This window comes from Manis javanica, chromosome 16, assembly GCF_040802235.1.
Source record: "Manis javanica isolate MJ-LG chromosome 16, MJ_LKY, whole genome shotgun sequence".
In the NCBI taxonomy this organism is placed as follows: Eukaryota; Metazoa; Chordata; class Mammalia; order Pholidota; family Manidae; genus Manis; species Manis javanica.
The window spans coordinates 46,677,599-46,698,646 of record NC_133171.1 but is presented as its reverse complement, the minus strand read 5'-3'; the positions used below and the strand labels follow the sequence as shown (position 1 = coordinate 46,698,646).

Below are 21,048 nucleotides of genomic sequence, written 5' to 3'. Positions count from 1 at the left end.
CCTTAGCGCTCTTTCCCCTGAGTCTGCCCCAGGGAGATTTGGTAGGGCAGGGAGATTTGATTTCAGGCCTAGACCTCACATCTTTGTGCTGCAGGACTCTCGGTTCGAGGTCTCCAAGAACGGGACCTTGCGCATCAACAGTGTGGAGGTGTACGATGGGACATGGTACCGCTGCATGAGCAGCACCCCAGCCGGCAGCATCGAGGCCCAAGCCCGTGTCCAAGTGCTGGGTGAGCTGGCGTGCATGGTGTTGTCTGGCAGGCAGGAGAATAAAGGGGCAGGAGCAGCAGGGTCTAGGATATGCAGGCCTGCCCCAGCCCATCTAACTGCCTCAATTCCTACTCTTTTACCCCACCCACCCTCCCTCCACTCAAACAGAAAAGCTCAAATTCACACCACCACCCCGGCCGCAGCAGTGCATGGAGTTTGACAAGGAGGCCACGGTGCCCTGCTCAGCCACAGGCCGAGAGAAGCCCACTATTAAGTGGATACGGGCAGGTGGGTGGCATGTGAGCGTGGGGTGGGGACAGGCAAAGCAGTCTACTGCTCGGACGTGTGCATGTCTGAGGAGCAGCTGAGTGTCCAGGACCACGCCAGGAACTGTGGGGCAGACAAGAACTGCAGGGCCGATTCACAGTCCGGTTAGGAAGAAGAAAGCCAGGCACAAAAAGAGGTCAGCTTACAGCATTAGGCAACACAGAAGACGGCTTGAGGCAGCAGGGAAGTGGGCTGATGGACGGTGGGATGAAGTCCTCCCTTCCCCCTTTCCAAAATAGTCATCCTTGTGGATATAAAATTTAACAGGGGCTCCTTTAGAAAATTTTGGGAGAGGAAAAAAATGCATAATCTCACCACCCATCATCTTTGGGTGTGTGCTCTCTTCTTTTTCTATGTATATCTCTTTGTCTTTATGTACGATTTTGTTATACATATAATTTCCACTTATTAAACTTAAATGAGTAAGTCATGCTTACCATAGAAGTACAACATGCAGATAACTATGTAATTTTATATGCTTTTTTATTTGTCATTATCAAGCATTTTCCCTTTTTTTTTTTTTTTTTATGTCAACAGTGGTTTGGACCATTGCAGTAATGATTGGATTCATTGTCATTGTAACTTGGCTAAATATTCCCTAAATATTGGTGATTTGGTTTCCTCTCTCCCTCCCTCTCTCCCTCTCTGTCCGTCTCTCTCTCTCTTTCTGTCTTTATTGCTGTAATAAACATCTTTAGGCCAAAGTTTCTTCTGGATTTGGGTTTATTTCCTTTGGGAAAGATTCCCGGAAATTAAATAATTATGTATAAGAGGGTATGTACACTTTTACAACCCTTGCTGTGGATTGCCAAATTGTTTTTTAAAGGGTTGGACCAATTTTACATTCCCATTAGTAACAGTGTGAGTTAGAGAGTGGGGCTGTAGGTTTCCAGGAGGAAGTGGGCTCTCTGTGCTGGAATCGTCTGGGGGAGCTCTCTGTGGGAGGTGGGGCTCAAAATGAATCTGAAGCCTGGGATGGTCGTAAAGAGCAGGAAGGGATTCTAGGAGTGAGGACTGACAGCCAGTGATACTGAGAACAAGGCAAATTTGAGGCCCAATCAGAAGTGCAGTTCAGCAGAAGCAGGGCATAGGGCAATAGGAGGAGGTGAGACCAAAAAATGGGCAAAGGAGTAAAAAAAACTCTCAATGCCTGGTTTAGGAGTTTGGACTCTGAGGGTCGTTGGGAGTGATGACTGTTTGTGATGAAAGGTGAGTGACTGAGGGAAAGGCCATCCACCTACGTAACTTGGGGTGATCCCATAATTTCCCTTTGTTGTCCCTGCAGATGGGAGCAACCTCCCAGAGTGGGTGACAGACAATGCCGGGACCTTGCACTTCTCCAGGGTGACCCGCGATGATGCCGGCAACTACACTTGCATCGCCTCCAATGGGCTGCAGGGCCAGATCCGTGCCCATGTCCAGCTTACTGTGGCAGGTGCGGCCATGCCGGGGCCCTGGGGTGGGGCTGGCAGGCCCTGTAGGACAGCAGCCTGCAGCCTGCTAACGCCATTGCTCACTGCTCCCTGCCCCTTGTCGGGCTCTTCCCATCCAGTTTTCATCACCTTCAAGGTGGAGCCAGAGCGCACAACCGTGTACCAGGGCCACACAGCCCTGCTGCGGTGCGAGGCCCAAGGGGACCCCAAGCCACTCATTCAGTGGAAGGGCAAAGATCGCATCCTGGACCCCACCAAGCTGGGACCTAGGTAGGGCTGTCTCCCTCCCACACCCTCCCCACCTGTCCTGCAGCCTGGCCTTGTCTTAGGAGCCAGCGAGGCAGGCAGCACTGTGGCTTCTCTTCTGGCAGGATGCACATCTTCCAGAATGGCTCCCTTGTGATCCATGATGTGGCCCCTGAGGACTCGGGCCGCTACACCTGCATTGCAGGCAACAGCTGCAACATCAAGCACACCGAGGCACCCCTCTACGTTGTGGGTACGGTCTGGGAGGTCTGTCCTGCATAGGAAGTAGTGGGGCCAGCTTCTCTCTCATCTTGGCACTCATTAGCCCTGGTATACAGAAGGCACTTAAACCATTTTTTTGGGGGGGAAGGGCATTTAGCTATGTTTCCCCCACCATGCCATGGTGTTAGGTTCCTTGGCTAGAGCTGGGCTGTCATTTATTTAACATTCTGCATCTGGTGGGTGTGTATGTGTTGTATGTGTGTGGCTGCTCTCAACCTAAGGTGTTTCCTCCCGGCAGCAGACACACATACCCCTGGGTGGGCGGGGAGGGGCTCAGGCCCAGAGTTCTTTGTCCTGGAGGCCCTCTGAGGCCCTGAAGGGATGCTATGTCAGGTAAAGGGCCTTGACTAGGGACAGGGACTTGGGGTTTGGATCTGACCTTCCCTGCTAACCAGCTCCGGGCCCTTCGAGGTGTTATTTCCTCTCCAGGGGCTTGTTTCTGTATCTGTAAGGTGGGAATGCTTATGTGAGAAGTTCTCAAACATTTTTGGTTTACTGGCAGAACTTTTTTCCTGACAAAGTTTTATGTAGAACTTTAGATGGATAGCAGTGAAGTGAGAAGGCCAAGGGGGTATATGTGGGAGCTGGGGGATTCTGCATGGTCTCCCCATTGGGCCTCCCTCCCTCAGTTCCCCTAATGGCTCCTGGCACTTTTTCTCTGTGGGACCCTAGCCACCCTAGGTCAGAAGACTCCTCCTGCAAACACATTTCTTGAAGAACCTGCTTCTGTGTCACGAAGTGTCTGGGATTCTAAACCAGAAGTCTCAGAGGCTGCTGTTCAGGGCCTGGCTCACAATATGAAGTCCCTTAGGATGCTTGTTAACAAATATAATAAAATAGTGTGGGTTTGTGGTGGTGCCACAACAGCTGTGTTTCTTATGTGTGTCCCTGGCTCTGTGTTTGGATGCACAGCCGGTTTGGGAATCCCTGGCCCCATGTCCTTCAGAGCTCCCTATGATCTTGGTCAGGTGTGAGGCCCTGGCCCTTGTTAAAGCCAGTGACAGTGGTGCCCCTCCCCAGGTCTCTGGCCTGGTCATGCCATCAAGCATGTGTGGGGTGTCGTGTGGGGAGGGAATGGGCTAGTGGGGAAGTAGGGCTGGCTTTGCTTCGGCAGCCCCTGCCCAAACCTATCTGTGTCTCCCAGATAAGCCCGTGCTGGAGGACTCAGAGGGCCCCGGCAGCCCTCCCCCCTACAAGATGATCCAGACCATCGGGCTGTCGGTGGGCGCCGCCGTGGCCTACATCATTGCTGTGCTGGGCCTCATGTTCTACTGCAAGAAGCGCTGCAAGGCCAAGCGGCTTCAGAAGCAGCCAGAAGGCGAAGAGCCTGAGCTGGAGTGCCTCAATGGTGAGGGCCCTCGAGGTGGGTGGCCCCGCCTTTGTGCAGGTGCTGAGCGCCCTCCTGCGGCCACAAGGAGACAGCTGCAGACCTGGTGGAAACGGCTGGCTGGCCCTGCGCCCTTGCTGGACGGGCCAGAGCAGAGCTGCCCCACCCCAGCTGGACGCCTGCAATAGCCAATTCCCAGGGCCTTTTTTCTGAGCAGTCTGGCTCAAAACTTCCTCACTGGAGCCTCTTGGGCCAAATTCCTCTGTTTCCCTGCCTTTCCTCCATGCAGCACCAGAGGTATTAGTGTATGGGTTCAAGTTTCTGTTGAACATCTTGTCTCCCCCCATTAGTCTTTTGAGTCTTCCAAGGGCAATCTATCTGTCTATCTCTCTCCTCCTACCCTCCTCCCTTGACTGTGAGCTCCTTGGGGGCGTTGCTGGGTCTCCCCTATCAGCTTAGGCGTTTGGGAGCAGGTGTCTTGCCTTGTACCTGTTGAGGGCTTTGCACACAGGAGGCTGTATAAAAGCAAAATTCTTATGTTGATGTGTTGTCCAGGGACAGTGACTTGTGCAGTTTGTTCCATTTCAGAGGTCATGATCAATGGCCAGAAAGTGGCTGCATGCTCAGGGGTGCCCATGCCCCCTGCCCCCCAAGCCCCGTCAGTTCATTAGGCGGACTGGTGCCTCTGTGTGAAACAGCATGTTTGGACCCACTGTGGAAGTGGGGGTTGGGGAGAGAACGGAGGTCCCTGTGGAGTATCTGATCTCATCTTGATGGACCCCTGTCCCATGGCCCTTCTTCCCAGGTGGGCCTGTGCAGAATGGACAGCCCTCAGCAGAGATCCAAGAGGAAGTGGCTTTGACCAGCTTGGGCTCCGGCCCTGCAGCTACCAATAAACGCCACAGCACGAGTGACAAAATGCACTTCCCTCGGGCCAGCCTGCAGCCCATCACCACACTGGGTATGTTGCCTTGGCCACAGCTACCCCTGCTTAACTACAGGCCACCTGTACTATCTGGAGGAGGCTAGGATAGGGCTGGTGGCTCTGAAGTCCCAAAACCTAGAACATGAGAGATGGAGTAGGGCAAATAGGGGAGATTAATCCAGAGGGTCCCCAGTACCTGCCATTCACACCCTACCTCCACAGCTTTTGTCATTCCTGCATGTAATTTATTTGATGTCATCTTTTGACTCCTTTTTTTAAAAATTTGAAGTTAACTTTGTTCTAGAAAAAAATGTGAGAAATGACGGATTTGTGCTAGTTAAATTTTTTTCTGAGCATGCATTAAAACATGTAACTATTAAGACATGTTTATCATGGGCCATGTAAAATTCTCATGCAAATCACCCTTTGGAAAATGCTGAATAGGAATTGCACCCTTTTACTTTACTGTTGAAAACCTGAAGCCCAGGGAAGGAGGGGGAAGGGTCTGCTGAGGGTCACGCAGCAGAGCTGGGGTCAGTGCTCAGTGCGGGGAGGTGGAGTGCAGGAGAGACTCCCCCGTGTGACAGAGGCCGAGCTCCTCCCCAGGTTGGGGCCTTCCTCTGCCTGGGTGAAGGCAGCTGGCTGACTCAGACCTGTGCCCACAGGGAAAAGTGAGTTTGGGGAGGTGTTCCTGGCGAAGGCACAGGGCTTGGAGGAGGGAGTCGCAGAGACCCTGGTGCTTGTGAAGAGCCTGCAGAGCCGGGATGAGCAGCAACAGTTGGACTTCCGGAGGGAGTCTGAGATGTTCGGGAAGCTAAACCACACCAACGTGGTGCGGCTCCTGGGGCTGTGTCGGGAGGCCGAGCCCCACTACATGGTGCTGGAGTATGTGGACCTGGTATGCTGTTGGCAGGGGACCTGGGAGTCTGGGGCAGGGCAGGGCAGTGCCAGGGTGGGGGTGGTGCGCCGTGGGAACCAGAGCTCTGCCCACCTGCAGGTACCCCCTTGAGACACGCAGCCTCCTCCTCCCCCAGCTCTCCAACACCTGCCTTTTCTTGACCAGTGCGCCGTCTTTCCCATCTGCCAGCCCCGTGTCTGGGGGTTGGTCCCAAGTTCTTCCCAGCATCTCACTATGCACACTGCTTGGATGCCATCCTGCTCTTCTTCCCTGACTCTGGTTTTCCTTGGTTTGTCATTTTCCCTTCTCCCCAGGGCTCATCACCCCGTGAGTATAAATTTACCTGAACCTGGCTTTCCTTCCTTCCTGGCATCCGATACCATTTGGGGGACCAGTGTTGGCCCAGTCACCCACTCAGCTGTCATGCCAGATCTGCCCCTCTCTTTTCATTCCCTAACTGATCTGGGCCTAAGCCCCTTGGTCCTCAAACTGCTGCTTATCAAATCCCCCAATCTTGGCTTGGGGTGAGGGTAGGAAGGGGGAGGAATAATCCTTAATCTTTCCATTAACACGTACTGATGGCGGTTTATGTAAGTTTCTGCTGCTGGTGCCTCCCCTGGCCCCACCAACCCTGGTTTGTTCATGTCTGTTAGATAATTAACACCCAGACAACTGGAGTTGTCTCGGGTCTGTGAAGGTTGGAGGCTGTGTTTTCCTCTTGGCTCCCTGATGGCCAGATTTTGTCACCCACCTGTCTTAGGGTCTCCCAAGACAGAAGCCTGGCAGTTCTCTCTCTCTCTGGCACAGAGTGTCTGAGAAGCATCCCTTGCATACTTTTTGATTCCCACTAGACTTTCCTCAAGGGAGGGGTCTGGGCTGGGTGGGGGTCCAGGTCAGGGTTTCTCACCACCTGCCCAGGCTGACACCCCTGTGGGCAGCTGCTTGGTTTCATAGTGGCTGGGCTCTGGCTTGACAGAGATGCTTGGCTTTTCCCTCAGGGAGACCTCAAGCAATTCCTGAGGATTTCCAAGAGCAAGGATGAAAAATTGAAGTCACAGCCCCTCAGCACTAAGCAGAAGGTGAGGACTGGAGGGAGAGGCTCCCAAGAGTGGGCCAGGAGCAGGGCAGCCATCCTAACAGAGTTGCCACTGATGGAGGGCGCCCTGTGGGCCAGGCCGTCTGGTGAGTGCTTTACATGTTTTAGCTCAGCCATCACAGTAATCCTCTAGGACTGACAATATATATACCCATTTTGCAGTTGAAACTCCAAATTGAGGTTTAGAGAGGTTAAGGGACTTGTTGCAGCAGGTCCTGTTGCCTGCAGGTGGCTTTGTATTGCTCTGTTGCCTTCATATGAAAAAGCTGCTCTTCACCACCCTTGCCAGCTGGAGCAGGACAGCTGCTCCCCTGCAGGGAGCTCTGAGCCACTCACAGGAGCAGCAGGCAGCATGTCTAGGGGCCTGCAGGGCCGGGTGTGGCTGAGCATGTTTCTTCAGCCTCTGCATGTGGAAGACGTCTGTGAATGGGCTGCGGTTTTCACACTCTCGCTCTCACTTGGACTGTGGCCACCCAATCTTTCCTTCTGGTTCTCCTCCTGCCTTCTGGGCAGAGGGTTGTTCTGGGCACAGAGCCCTGGCCGGGGTGCCATGGTGGAGCAGACCTGGGTTGAAATAGTGAAGAAGGGAAAGGTTGCCTACCACCCTGGCCCACTTCAGATATACCCTCTGGTCCAGCTCTTCCTGCCCATAACCTCCTCCCCTCCCCTCTGAAATGGAGCTGAGCACTCCTTCTGTGTGACTGGGCACTGTACTTCCAGGCAGACAGCACAGTCACCTCATAAATCAACCAGAGTGACTGCTCGGGCCCTCCCTCCCAGGTGGCCATTCCTTGCCTTGCAGGCTGACCAGTCACAGCCTTGGCGCAGGACAGAAAGGCATGGCTGGTCAATCAGTCAGGCAAGTGGGGCCTTGACTGCCTCTGATCTCTCTGGGGAAGTGACTGTGCCTGTCAGGCTGACCTCCTCGCATTATACCTGAATTTTAAGGCCCACACAGGGCAAGTGAGCCAGCCCCCTGACACCATGCCCCTGCCCCCATCCCTGTGAAGCTGCAGGAACTGTCTACTGTGGCTATAGATGGGAAGACACAGGATAGGATGCTGCTCTAGCTCAGTGGGATGTCAGAACCCGAGAGCTCACAAACCAGGACATTCATGGAGCCAGCGAATCTTCACTGAGCCAGCCATGACCCAAAGGCCCGTGGGGATGCAAAAGTGAATCTGCCGGGCATCCTGGGGGCATGGAGGATCTAGTGGGGAGCTTGGGTAAGTGAGTATGGCATGTGCCTTCTAGACTTCAGGTACAACACAGGAAGTGAGTGAGAGAGACAAATTAAGAGACATTGAAGATATCCATGTCCTTTAGGCGGACAGACAGTGTGGTTAACAAAGAAGGTTTCCTGGTAGAGAAAGCCATTTGAGTTCAGTTCTCAAGGACAGGAAGCAGTTGAATGGCAGGAAGGGGATGGCTTCAGGAGAGAGGGGAGTCAAGGTAGGTTTCTCTCGCTGGGACAGGGATGTTGACAGGCTGGTAGGACGTCAGTTACCTCTGTCACATGACACGAGAGACTATTTGGCTGAAAGTCATCACCACCTTTACTAAAGATCTCTCCCACACTTTTTCTCTATAGCATCTTAAATTTGCTAGGGGAACTTCAATAAGTTGAGTTCCACATTCTCTAAAGATAATATTCTGCATCAGAGGGTGGCAGGGGTGGGGGCAGAGGGATTGTTTTAAAAAAAAGGAAATTTCAGGATGATAACCTTAGACCAAGGGCATCAGAATATCTGAGAGTGGAGTCTGAAGACCTGCATTTTTCAAACAAGCTCTCCAGCTGATGGTAAAGCTCATTAAAGCTCAAGAAGCCTTGGGGTAAGGTAGTGGCTTTCAATTACTTTTTGATTATGATCCCCCATAAGAAATGCATTTTATATTGTTACCCAGCACACACTCACACACCCAAAATTAAACTTATACAACACTGTATTTGATACACTTAATATTTGCTATCCTATTCTTCCCCCGCCTGCCCTGTCCCCACCCTCATCCAACCCATTAAGTTGGTTTTGAGACCCAAGCGGGTCTTGGCCAATAGTTCAAAAAATGCTGCTTTTTGAGGATTCTATGAAAATGAAAGTTATTAGGAATGATTTAATAAAAGTGTAGATCCTTTCTTGTAAGTTGGTGAGCTACTGTGTCACTTTATGTCTTTAGGGTATTGGGGGAATGGAAGGAGGAAGAGTTAAGTTTTTAAAGGGAGGTGGAGTGGTAGGCAGGGTGCTCCCTGGTCCTCTAGAACTGGAATGAAGCTGCCTACCCAGCGTGGGTGGGCCAGGGGGAGCCCCAGGAGGGTTTCGGGATAATAGTGGATAGTGATAGAAATTAGACATCACACATGGGCTCTAGGTGTTGGCATCATTGTAGGTAATGTTTGAATAGCTGATAAGATGATGGACATTTTGAAGTCAGAGAGCTATAACCTGTGATTTCTGCATGGATCATCTGCAAGCTACCGACAGGACGAGGAACAGGGTCAGCTTGGCACGTCTGGTGCACAGCGCTTTCCACAGTCAGATTCTCTGTGGTGAGAAACAGAGCAGGTTTGTCAGAAGAGCACGGTAGTGTCCCAATCTTGGGCTAGCCCTGAGACTGTTAAATTCAGAAAGGAAGGGGTGGGTCTGTTTACCAAAGAGCAGATCTCGTAACAGTATTTGAAAATTAATCCAGTGGCCATCTGATGGCATCTCGCCCAGCAGTAAGGAAACACTTAATTGGCTTGGGTCTAACAGAATTCCCTCGTACTGTCCTCACTTAGCCAGTATTTCCAGAAGCACTGCCTTTCTGGAAGAAAGCAAATTAGTCACATTGCCAAGTCTGTCTTCTGTTTCCCTTGACTAGCAGTGGATTTTTTTGGCTTGTGAGCCAGATCAGAGAGAACAGGCCGAGGGGAATGGCAAGTCATTATAAAAGCCAACCAGGGATGCAGATAACGAGGCAAGGCTGGGCAGTGCCCTGGGGTTTTGAAGCCTGAAGTAGTCTCCATTTACAATGACTACTTGAGTGGCCATGTGGCCCTTTTACCACCAGTGGCACTTTGGACATTCTGAGGATGGCAGTCTGGAAACTATTTGGGGAGTGTGGCCTCTGCTTTTCCTTGGAGACCCAGTGGAGGGTTCTTCACCCGGGAACTCTGGCAGACCTGTTCACCTGACCTCTTCTTTAACCCTCCTCACTGGTTACACACATTTTGTTGGAAGCTATCCAGAAATTTTTGTGTCTTAATTTTTAATAAAGAATGCACCAAGAAGATGATATTTTCCCCACTTCTTGATGGTGTCCTGTGTTTAGCACCTCTGCATGTGCAGTGCCAGGCAATACATTGGATATGTAGATGGGCCCAGTTTGGTTATGGACTGGCTCAGTGCTATCTAATAGGGCTTCCTGCAATGATGGAAATGTTTCATAGGTACCCCTGTCCAATGTGATAGACACTAGCCCCACGTGGCTCCTGAGCACTTAGAATATGGCTGGTGTGACTTAACTTTATATTTTAGTTAACTTTCAAAAGCCACATGGGGCTGTGGACTATTGTTTGGACAGCACAGGTTTAGCCCCTTGTTTTTAAAAAATTTTTTTGACTGAGACCCACAATAGCAAAAAGCATATTTTGCATCACAGCTCAACACATGCATGTATATATATTTAAAAAATGGAAAAAGTTTCAAAGATGATACCCTTACTAAGTGTGATGCAGTCTGACATTTTCTATTCCATGTTTTAAAAATGCTGGTAATGATTCACTACATTGGTTTCATGACACACTAACAGGTTGTGACTGTAGTTAGCAAACCACCAGTGGAGGCAGTGGGGCCTGCAGGGATGTCAGTTACTGGTGCGCACAGGTTGAGCTCTGTCTTCGGAGTAACTCCCTCTCTCCGGGTTCAGACTCAACTCCTTATGATCCTGGGAGCCAGGTTGGTGAAGCTGCTTGGAGCCAGCCAGGGGTGCTGAAGGGTTAGTCTGCAGCCAGCACTTCACCTCGGGCTCGCTGATTGGCAGACACCCCTTTCTTTGCCCCCCATCACTAGCACTGTGACCCAGGAGAGGCAGCTGTGGTGTTGGGGGAAGAGCAGGCCACATTAGGCTGGGTGTAAAGCCTTGCATGGGGGTGTGGGCAAAGCTGAGGATGAGCCCCAGCTCACAGAGTACAAGTAGGAGAGCTCAGGGCCCAGCACATAGTGGGTGCTCAGGACCCTGGTACATGATGGGTGCTCAACAAGTGTGCCCATCCCTTTCTCTCTGATTGGGTGGTCTCCTTGCACTAGGTGGCTTGGCAGCAGCCTTTCTTCCACTCTCATCCACTTTTTGAACTTCAGGGACATAGAGTCAGATTAACCATAATCTTTGATTAGTCTATGACATAATCTTCATTATTGGTTAATACACGGGATGCTTTTACTTAGTTGTTGTTTTTTAATGTGCTTAGTGGCCATTTGTATATGTGTGTGTATGTGGTCAGTTTTATTTTGGTATTTCAAACCTAAAGGAATGTAAGACTAGCTCAGGGAACTCTTATAAACCCTTTATCTAGATTTGGTTCTTTACATTTTGCCCCATTTACCCCATTTGTCATTCTGTGTGCATATATGATTTTTTAATGCATTTTTTTTTCCTGAACCATTTGAGAGAAATTGGAGGCAGACTTTTGACCTTTTGCAGTCAGATCTGTGTAAAATGCTACCTTGTCAAGCCTTGATTTGTATTTCCTTGGCCACTGATGATACTGGTTATTGGCCACATTCTTACCTTCACCTGTCCGTGATGGCGGTAGATGGTGGGTGACTTCTCCCTTGGGGACCTTCAGAATCTGTCTGTCAGAAGAAACACACAGTTGGCCAGTAACTTGTTAAGTGATCTTCCACAGGGACTCTTCTGCCTTCTGTTTGCCTGGTTTTTCTATACAAGGAGATGCTACAGGTCCCATGCATCCTCAGTGGTTTAGATAAGGAGAAAGGGCCAGGGGTCTTTACAAGCACTCTCCTAGTGCTCTGATTTTGCTTGTTGGCAGCTGCAGCCTTTTTGTGCATATGAGTCTTTTCTCCCTTCTAAACTGCCCTCTCAGCAGTAGTCTTGTCTTGCCATCCCTGTTATAGTCCATTGGCACCAACCAGGCTTTGTATGGAATACAGTAGATGCTCAATTACGGTTTCTTCAGTGCATTGATGTATACTTTAAAAATGATAATATAGTTAAATAGTTACATTCAATAATGTTATGTAATGTATTTTATGTAATATATACCTACATATAATGTATATGATATATATAATATATTTACAGGCCTGAAAAATTTGAAAAGGGTATCGGTGAAAAATACCCCCAACTCTCTTATACTTTAGAAAATAGTTTGGCATTATTTTGCAGAGCTAGAGATACTTATAGTCCATGACCCACGCCTGGTATCCTAAACTCATACATGTATGTGTACATCCATAAGAATGGTCATAGCAGCACTATTCTTAGTAGCCAAAAACTATTAAAAAAAACAAATTTCTGTTGGTATTAGAATGAATAAATTATGGTGTATTCATGATGAAAAAGAACTTAGTACAATGATACATCACCCACCCCCCAAAAAAAAGAGCATGAATCTTACAATGTTGAGTGAAAGAATCAAGGAACAAGAGTATACATTTTGTGTGCTTCCAGCCTTTTCTGTTCCAAAACAGCAAAAGTGAATTATTTTGTTTAGCAATGTATATGTAAGTGCTAAAACTACAAAGAACTTAAAGAACTGAGAAATTACTATCATTATAAGTCAGGTTACCTCGAGGTAGGGATAATGTATGATTGGGAAGGAACCCTTTGGGGGAAGCTGGGGTACTAGCAATATTGGGTTTTTTTTTTTTTTTTTAACTTAGTGACCATTACCTGGGTATGAGCTTGGTAATTATCTGTGAAAGTATACATGTATTTTATGGACTTTCCTATATGTAGTTCACAATTTAAAAAAATGCAAGTCACAAGTCCCTACCTTTCTATGCTCTAGCCCCTAGCTCCCCTGCTTGGAGGCAACTAGTCATGTGTGTGTCTGTACATCCATTCTCTCTCTCTATTTCTCTCACACATACCACACACATGTTATTTTTTTTATATGTATATGTATTTTGTTTTGCTTTTTGTTTTTGTTTTTAAAACACAACTAGTAGAAAATATGTAATTTTGAAGTTAAAAAATAAGAAACAATTCATGAAGATGTAAGCTATGAATACTACCCAGTTATTTTTCACTCAACTAGTAGTTACTATGTGTTCTCCCTGCCCCATGTGCCACTCACTTAATCTAGCACCTCCTCTGTGTTGAAGTGGATCCAAGAGCTTAATTTCATTTAATTCAGTTCTTCTAACAACCAGTGAGGCAGGCACTGTTATTGCCATTTTACAGAGAAGGAAACTGAGGCTGTTGTGCCTTTGCTTTTGGGCTTCCCAAGCATCACACTGATGGCATTGAGACCCCACCAGAGGTTCTCACCTTGATTCCCTAGTCCTGGGCTACCCTGAAAGGCCCGTTTCTCGCTCCAGGTGGCCCTGTGCACTCAGGTGGCCCTGGGCATGGAGCATCTGTCCAACAACCGCTTTGTGCACAAGGACCTGGCCACTCGCAACTGCCTGGTCAGCGCGCAGAGACAGGTGAAGGTGTCGGCCCTCGGGCTCAGCAAGGATGTATACAACAGGTAGAAGGGCACAGGTGGGGTGGGGCGAGGGGCAGAGGGCAGATGTACTTTAGGGGTGTGTGGGGTGGGGCTTCCCATCCATCCTCTCTCCAAAGGTGTAGCAGGCTTCCCAGGCAGTGGGCAAATAGGTCCCTGATGCTTATAAATTCTCTAGTGCTAAAAAATTAGAAAACTTTTTAAAAAATAACTAGTCAGTCTTTATAACAGTTTATATATATCATTTAATTATTTGTGTGGTTCCGTTACTTTCTGAATTCAGTAGTAGTTATTTTGAGGCCTAAGACTTAAAATCTCAGCACCCACAGCCAGAGATTGCTCTGGAGTGCCTACACACACTACATGGCGCCTCTGGGGACTTCCCTTTGACTTCTGAGTCACCCCAGTTTGTCTGCCTGTTGCTTTAGTCTTGATTGGTTTATCATGTAAAGCTCTTTAAACATTCTTTCCATTTAATGTGTTCTCACTTTTCACATTTTTAAAAACCAACACAGAAAGTATATATGATTATTAGCTTTTTAAAGTATTAACATTTAGGCAAGATTTGATTGTTAATGGGACTTTTAACCATTAAATTCCATGTGGATGCCTCCAGCTCTCATCCCATATACCTCTGTGCTCAGTATATATGTTACTGATTTCTCTGAGTGCCATCATGTAGAAGGAGCTAGGTCCTAGCTCGGGTATGAGGCCCAGACCTGGGGTGAGGTTGGGATCCCTGCCCATGTCCCTTACCCACCGCATCCTGTGAGCCACAGAGCACCCACTCCCGTCCATGTGTGTGGTTCTCTCCTGCAGTGAGTACTACCACTTCCGCCAGGCCTGGGTGCCGCTGCGCTGGATGTCTCCCGAGGCCATCCTGGAGGGTGACTTCTCCACCAAGTCCGATGTCTGGGCCTTTGGTGTGCTCATGTGGGAAGTGTTCACCCATGGAGAGATGCCCCATGGTGGGCAGGCTGATGATGAAGTTCTGGCAGGTAGGCAACTGTGTTTCCAAAGGATGATTCCAGATGTCTCCAGGTGGAGGTTTGCTCAGGGTCCTGGGGCTGGCTCAGCCTGCCTCACCTCGAAGGGCTGGTATTAGCAAGTACACAGATACAGCCACTCTAGTTGCTGAAATGTTTTCATACTGATTGGCAAATGGCCCTTACCCACAGTGCCCACTGGAGCTACTCTGAGGCCTGCCCACTGACCCCTCTTTGGCCCCCTGCCTCCCACACTACATGGATGCTGCCCCAACCAGCCAGAGAGAGCTGGGGCTACGGGAGTCATCCCCTTTGGTTGCAAGATACTTCCAGTATACTCCATTAGTGTCCACCCACCACTGGGCCAGTGCCCCTGACCTCGAGTCACCCTCATGTGGCTGCTTGTGGGAACTGCAGCCTCTGTAGAGTATTGGACAGGTGGTTAAATGTTTCGACTGACAATGCCCCCATCATCTCTGCAGATTTGCAGGCTGGGAAGGCTAGACTCCCGCAGCCAGAGGGCTGCCCTTCTAAGTTCTACCGGCTGATGCAGCACTGCTGGGCCCTCAGCCCCAAGGACCGGCCCTCCTTCAGTGAGATTGCCAACACCCTGGGAGATAGCCCTGCAGACAGCAAGCCGTGAGGAGGGAGCCCGGGCAGGCTGTGCCTCAGGATGGCGTGGGCAGGGGAAGACCTCTTGAAGGGTACCCACAGCATGATGGGCAAGCTCCCGGTTCTTCCTGGCCCTGGAGGCCCCGCCCTGGCACCACAGGCACTGCTGAGGCCTGGGCAGGGTCTGGGCTTTCCTACTCCTCCAACCTCAGCCCTTGTGGAGGCCGATTTCAGACCCAGTCTGGGTGACTAGGGCCTTGAGCTGGGCAGCTTTCTCTGCCACCCCTTCTCCCATCAGGGACAGTGTGGGTGCCTCAGGTAACCCCAATTTCTGGCCTGGGTCTCTTCCCCTTGACCAGGTTCAGTTCTACCACTCACCTGCCAGCTTTGCCCAGGGAGGGCTAGGCTAGAGATGAGCTGGGATTGCAAGGAGTTCCTTACTATATTCAAGCTCCCGGGTAGTTCTGGCCCAGGAGGCCCACACCACGGTCCACACCAGGATCACGGAGGACACAGCCAGCGAGTCCTCCCCGCCCCCGTGGACTGTGCACACTGACCCATACCCATGCCTCCTCTTCACCCTTCCCTCCTTTCCTCATCCTAAGTGCCTGGCAGATGAAGGAGTTTTCAGGAGCTTTTGACACTATATAACCCGCCCTTTTTGTATGCACCACGGGCGGCTTTTGTATGTATTTGCAGCGTGGGGTGGGTGGGGATGAGAGGGAGGGGTGGGCCCTGGAGATGGGGAAGGTGGGCCATCCATCCCTACACCTTTATTGTTGTTGTTTGGTTTTTTTGTTTTGTTTTGTTTTTTACATTCGCTGCTCTCAATAAAGAAGCCTTTTTTACAACCTGCTTTTGATGCGCATTCCCTGCTGTTGCCCGTGAGTGATGATGTCCCTCACTTACTGGAAGGGGCCACATGCCTCATGAAGTCTGGTGGGGCTTGAGTGAGAATAACCAGCCAACACCAGTCTTTCTGGTACGCAAACAGTTGAGAATGTGGTCTCCGAGGAGGCAAGGCCATCTTTTTTCTGTGTGACCCTGTGTTGCTCTTTGAATGCCAACTACTTTATTCTCTGCTGGCTGGCCTAGTCCTCATGCTTAGGCTGGGGGAGTAGAAGTGTTTGGGGGGGTAAGTCAGAGAAGCACTGGAGGAGTTAATGACAAATTCTGGTCTCTGAATTCCTTTACGACTCTAGGAGGGAATGGAGTAGGTAGAACTGAGCAAAGAGATGGTGCTTAATGTCTCACTGCTCCAGGGCCCTCAACTGGTTTGATTCCTGTCCCTTTCATTTCCTAGACCTTGTATCATCAGTTATATTCTGCCAATTCCAGTAACTTCAGCCTATTTCCCCATCCTAAAGAAATGAGCCCTTAACTCTTAAATTGTTCTAGTTCCTTCTATTCCTCACCAAACTTCTTAGCAATGAAAAAAACAGCTAGTATTTATTGTATATTTGTTTTGTACCAGTCACTTTGCTAAGCACTTAGTATGCATTATCTCACTGAATCTCTGTGACCACTCTTAGCCAGATGTTATTGTTTCCATTTCACAGATTAGGAAACCGAGGCTCAGGGAGGTCAGGAAGTTTCCCCAAGGTCACACAGCTAGTAGGTAAGCCACTTGTTGATTTAGTGTATAACATCCCTCAATTTGGGGTGAAAAAACCCCAAGAACAGTTCCTCTAAAGCAGTTTTTTTCAAACTGTGGGTTGCAATCAACATTAAAAAAAACATAATAGAAACTATAGAGTACATTGTGTAAGGGTATTTTTTTACAAAATTTTGTTTGTAATATTTAATACATGTTTGTGTATATTGGGTTATGTTAGTCAGCTATTGGGGTGGTGATGCTGCATAATAACCCTCAAATTTCAGTCACAATGTTTTTCTTACTCATGGATCTGCAGGTTGATGAAGTTTGGCTGATCCTGGCTGGACCTATTTGAATTCATCTGGGCTTGGCTTCAGACTGTGGGTCTGGTTTGGGGCTCCTCTGCTGGCCTGGAGCATGCTCTCCTGCAGAGGCAGGAGCACAAGAGATCATGCAGGCACATTTACAACCACAAGTCTGTTAACACTTTATTGGCCAATACAAGTCACATGTTGAAACCCAACATCAACACCAGTAGGAGGCTACTGGAAAGTCATATGGCAAAGGGTGTAGAAGTCTTAATTCCAACACAAGGTGTGAAGAATTGGGAGCAATAATTAATTCAGTACAGGTTACAATGTATAATGATTTCTTACTGTGGGTTGTACTCAGAAATATTGAGAAGGCAGAGTCAATAGTCACTAATCCTCTTCTCCCTCCTGGTGTTCCTTGACCACTCTGCTGCAGCTACCATCGCTGGCCACATCTGCCTCCCCTCCCTTGACGTTATGATGGTACACCATCTCCATCTTCTCTGACTGGGCCTTCTCCAGCCCTGGCTGAGGCTTCCTTCTTCTGCCTGCCCCTGAGATGGCTTTTCTTCTGGATTCTGTTCTTGGGCTTTCTCTCTAAATTCTCACCCTCAGGAATCTCATCTCACCTCACCTCCCATGGCTTTAATTTCTTCTTCAGTGTGGACAGTTCCCAAGGTATTAGCTCCAGTTCCAGCCCTTACCTTAAGCTCCAGACACATGCTCCCCCTTTTCTATATACAGGACGTTTCCCTCAGTTGTTTCCCTGGGCCCAAACTGAACTTATGTCTCCCAAACTTGTTCCCTCCAGCCACATTCTCTCTTTTCATGAATGGTACCACTGTTTGGAGAATAGTCATCCTTACTCAAAATCTCAGTCCATCATGAGCCCTCTTCTCTGTGTTAACTGCCTCCCTGTGCAGCCTGTCACGAAGATCCATTTGTTCTCTCTCTCTGCCCTATTTCCATTTTTGCTTAATTTTAAGAGAAAAAAAATGTATATAAAATACCGATCATGGAAGAAGTCAAAGGGTACAGACTCATAAAGCAAGAATATACTCTTCTAGTCCCCAACCTTACCATCCAGTGGTTAGCACTATTAGTGTTTGAAACAAGGGTTTCCAGACTTTTCCTGGATACACAGAGTCAAGACCTCTTCCTTTTCATTCCTTCTAATGCTGCCATCACAACTGAGACCTCTTTTCTACTACATGAAGTTAAGAATCCCTGTGTAAAGGTTAATTCCAAATGAAAACAGTTTTAGAGTGTTAGTAATTTTTATTTATTTTTCGGTGATAGTAATTTTTAGAAATAATCCTTAAGCTTTGTTCTGCTTAATATTTGGGTGATAAAAACCAGGAGAAAGAAAGGTTGGGTGGGAATGGTGTGGTATGAGGGCATCTGGAATTCTGATGTCCTTATGTCCTTCTGGAGGTCCTTCATAGTCTGGGGTGGACATGAGCTCCCATATTCCAGGGGCTATGGTGATTTAGGTCTTATCGGAGAAGCACCAAACTCACATTCCAGAGAGGCCAGGCAGGGGACTTACCTGGCCAGGCAGGGGACTTACCTGAGCTCAGTGGGCTGTATGGAGTCTGCAGTGAACTTGAGAGCACATACCTGCTCTGTGGCTATCACTCAACTCCGTTCCAGGCTATAGTGCTCTTATGGGTGCACAGACCTGGAGGTGATAAAAATTCCAATTTTTTGAGAGAATCTGAATTCAGGTTTTTAGGTAAATCTGATTTAAAAATATTATATGGTCCAAACAAAACACATCTATGAGCCTGTTTTTTGTTTTTACTTTATCCACATCAATGATGTTGGCTCCTGAACCAGCAGTAATCCAATATAGTGTGGATGTAAGTCTCCCATTGCCCTGTGGTGACAAAGGCCTGTGACGATGAAGCCTTCCCAAGCAGGCCAAGGAGCTGTGGTACTAATGCTGGTATGCAATGGCCCAGGGACTGGGTGAAATCAGAGAGGGCAGCCTATTTGAAGGGAAGCTGAAAATTGTGCTCATCCTGGGTACCCTACCTTGTGGATGTGGCACACAGCAATTTTCCTGAGCAGTGCCACTGCTGAGAGTTGTCAACCCTGCATGTGTCTAAATTAGGGATCTTAAATAGAAAAGTCTTTAGAAGCCAGGTGGGAATGAAACCCCCAGGCTGCTGTGGTAGGACCATGCTGCTCAGACAAATCACAGTCCTAAGCACCATTTGTGGCCCCTAAAGCCCTTGTGGAACCTATTTATCTATTTGACCTGTTCTTCCTCTTGAACTAATACGTTCCATATGTTCAACTACCTGCTGTATAGAGTGAATTAGGAAAAGAAGAAAAGCTTTGAAACTATTGGGAAATGGGGAAGAGGTCTCTTAATTCCTGTATTTAAGAGTTTGATGAACAAGCCCATGTTTTTATACATGTGTGTATATAGCTTTATGTGTGTGTCACACACACACACACACACACACACACGCTGTATCTTACAAATCACTTGAACACACTTTAGTATTTCTCAAAGCCTTTGGATTGTGACTCAGTAAGAAATGCAGTTGATATGTTCATCTAGTAGCACACACATTGGATCATATGAAATGGACAATATTCCACCCTCTTGACCTATAAAACGGCAATTTTATATAGTTCAACCTGAAAATTTTGCACACAGAAATTTTAACAGTATCTTTCCTTGCATTTTGTGATACCCATTAAGAATTTTTGTGATACCCATTATTTATTACCCATTTATTATTTTAAATGCTGGTTGCAGTACACTAATTGATTTGACTATCACTGTCACTGATGGGCTGCAACCAGCTGCTTTATTTAATCTTCACAAAAACTTTTAAGGCAGGCATCATCACTCTTTCCCAATCCCTCAAATACAACCGATGTTTCTCCCAGGGATGAAGTGATTACCCCAGGTAGCTCCTGTTAACCATTCACTGACCACTTAATTTTGTGCTTTAGTCTTTATCCCATTTAAATCTGCGTTAAGAACCTCATGGAATGGGTACCAAGGATGAGGAAATATCGAGTTTGGAGAGGCCAAACACTCGTTTCCAGCCACAAGACTAGGAAGAAGCAGATTCCAGATTTTAATAATTTCTCTAACAGCAAAGCCCGAGCTATTTTCACCACCTTGAAGCTAAAACCAAGACCCAGACCAGAACCTGAATCTGGAATTTGCCGCACCCCAGTTCTAAAGTTTTTTTCGTGTTTTCCCTCCTACGGGCTTTCCTTTCCTTGGTTTCCTAGACAAGGGCGCGCGTGAGCGCGCTTGCTCGCTTGCATCAATTTTCTGTCGGGCTAAACTTTTTCCCAGGCCTGTGCACAGGCTTGGGGGTGGGCCTTATCCCCGGGGCAACCCCCTCCCCCAGCCCAGCTCGCAGCTGGAAGTCTTCACTGATCTCTGTCCAGCCTCCCCGCCCCCATTAGGGAAAGGGAAGGCCGACTGTCTTCCCCGGTCTCTTCCAGATGTACTTCTGCCAAAGACCCTCCAGTAGAGAGGATGATGAATGAGGGCCGGGGAGCCAGCCTGGTGGCAAAGTGTCGTCGCCTTGAAAAGGGAAAAGGAAAGGAAGTCGAGGGGAGGGGATGGGTTGGAGCCGAGCGGCGGGGGCGCGACGAGTCTGTAAACCAAGGACCCAAGCCTCTCTGCTCGGCTAGTAAACTTTGCCTCCCTCAGTACGGCGTAGGGAAGCGCTCCAATCCCTGCACTTTCTAGGAATTTGGCCTATATTATTTGCTGCGACCGGCACAATCCACTCAGGTACTACCCCAGTGCTTGCTTCCAGCCTTTGCAGTGTCAGATTCCCAAAGCAGCTCCCTCTCCTCGGCGACACCGCGCTCCACTCCCCTCCCAGGCTTCCACTTCTCAGGTCCCTCCCAACTCTCCACCATTCTCTGATCAGGGGGGCGGAATCGTACCTCCTGTCCTGTTCCTTTAAGAGGCGTCGGCTCCTCCCCTCTTGGAGTCGCCGGCTGACGCGAAATGACAGCAGCAAGTTCGGTATGCCTATGCAAATAAGTGCCCCCTGTGGGCCAATGGGGAGCGGAGGTGCCGGAACCGCGGACCAATAGGGTGGGGGCGCAGGGGCTCACCATATAAGGAGCGGCCTAGCC

At 48.8% G+C, this 21,048-nt stretch overlaps 1 protein-coding gene and 2 long non-coding RNA genes across 9 annotated transcripts in view; 1 reads left to right on the top strand and 2 right to left on the bottom strand.

The window, feature by feature from the left end:
• PTK7 (protein tyrosine kinase 7 (inactive)) overlaps positions 1–15,728 on the top strand; it is a 61,403-nt gene extending 45,675 nt beyond the window's left edge. For 2 of the 3 annotated variants that reach the window (XM_073224869.1, XM_073224870.1), the window contains exons 9-20: positions 95–230; positions 379–498; positions 1,823–1,972; positions 2,090–2,240; positions 2,342–2,469; positions 3,643–3,846; positions 4,631–4,786; positions 5,416–5,648; positions 6,647–6,727; positions 13,287–13,438; positions 14,234–14,412; positions 14,883–15,727. In XM_073224869.1, coding sequence (XP_073080970.1) covers positions 95–230; positions 379–498; positions 1,823–1,972; positions 2,090–2,240; positions 2,342–2,469; positions 3,643–3,846; positions 4,631–4,786; positions 5,416–5,648; positions 6,647–6,727; positions 13,287–13,438; positions 14,234–14,412; positions 14,883–15,043 — 1,851 coding nt within the window. In that variant the 3' untranslated portion in view covers positions 15,044–15,727. Of the gene's footprint in view, positions 1–94; positions 231–378; positions 499–1,822; positions 1,973–2,089; positions 2,241–2,341; positions 2,470–3,642; positions 3,847–4,630; positions 4,787–5,415; positions 5,649–6,646; positions 6,728–13,286; positions 13,439–14,233; positions 14,413–14,882 lie in introns of all 3 variants that reach the window. The other variant, XM_073224871.1, reaches the window with a different exon arrangement.
• Positions 7,176–11,640, bottom strand: LOC140846846 (uncharacterized). The gene is made up of 3 exons (XR_012126338.1): positions 11,512–11,640; positions 9,186–9,284; positions 7,176–7,308 (listed from the first exon to the last, which is right to left on the bottom strand). It is a non-coding gene; the product is annotated as an uncharacterized lncRNA (long non-coding RNA).
• On the bottom strand, positions 14,388–21,013 carry LOC108395047 (uncharacterized). 5 transcript variants are annotated; one of them, XR_012126334.1, is made up of 4 exons: positions 20,854–21,013; positions 17,787–18,601; positions 16,912–17,034; positions 14,388–14,509 (listed from the first exon to the last, which is right to left on the bottom strand). It is a non-coding gene; the product is annotated as an uncharacterized lncRNA (long non-coding RNA). The 5 variants fall into 5 exon arrangements; XR_012126335.1 differs by having other exon boundaries at positions 14,420–14,548; XR_001852582.3 differs by lacking the exon at positions 14,388–14,509 and having other exon boundaries at positions 15,944–17,034; positions 17,787–17,894; positions 18,001–18,601.
• Positions 21,014–21,048: the final 35 nt, after the last annotated feature.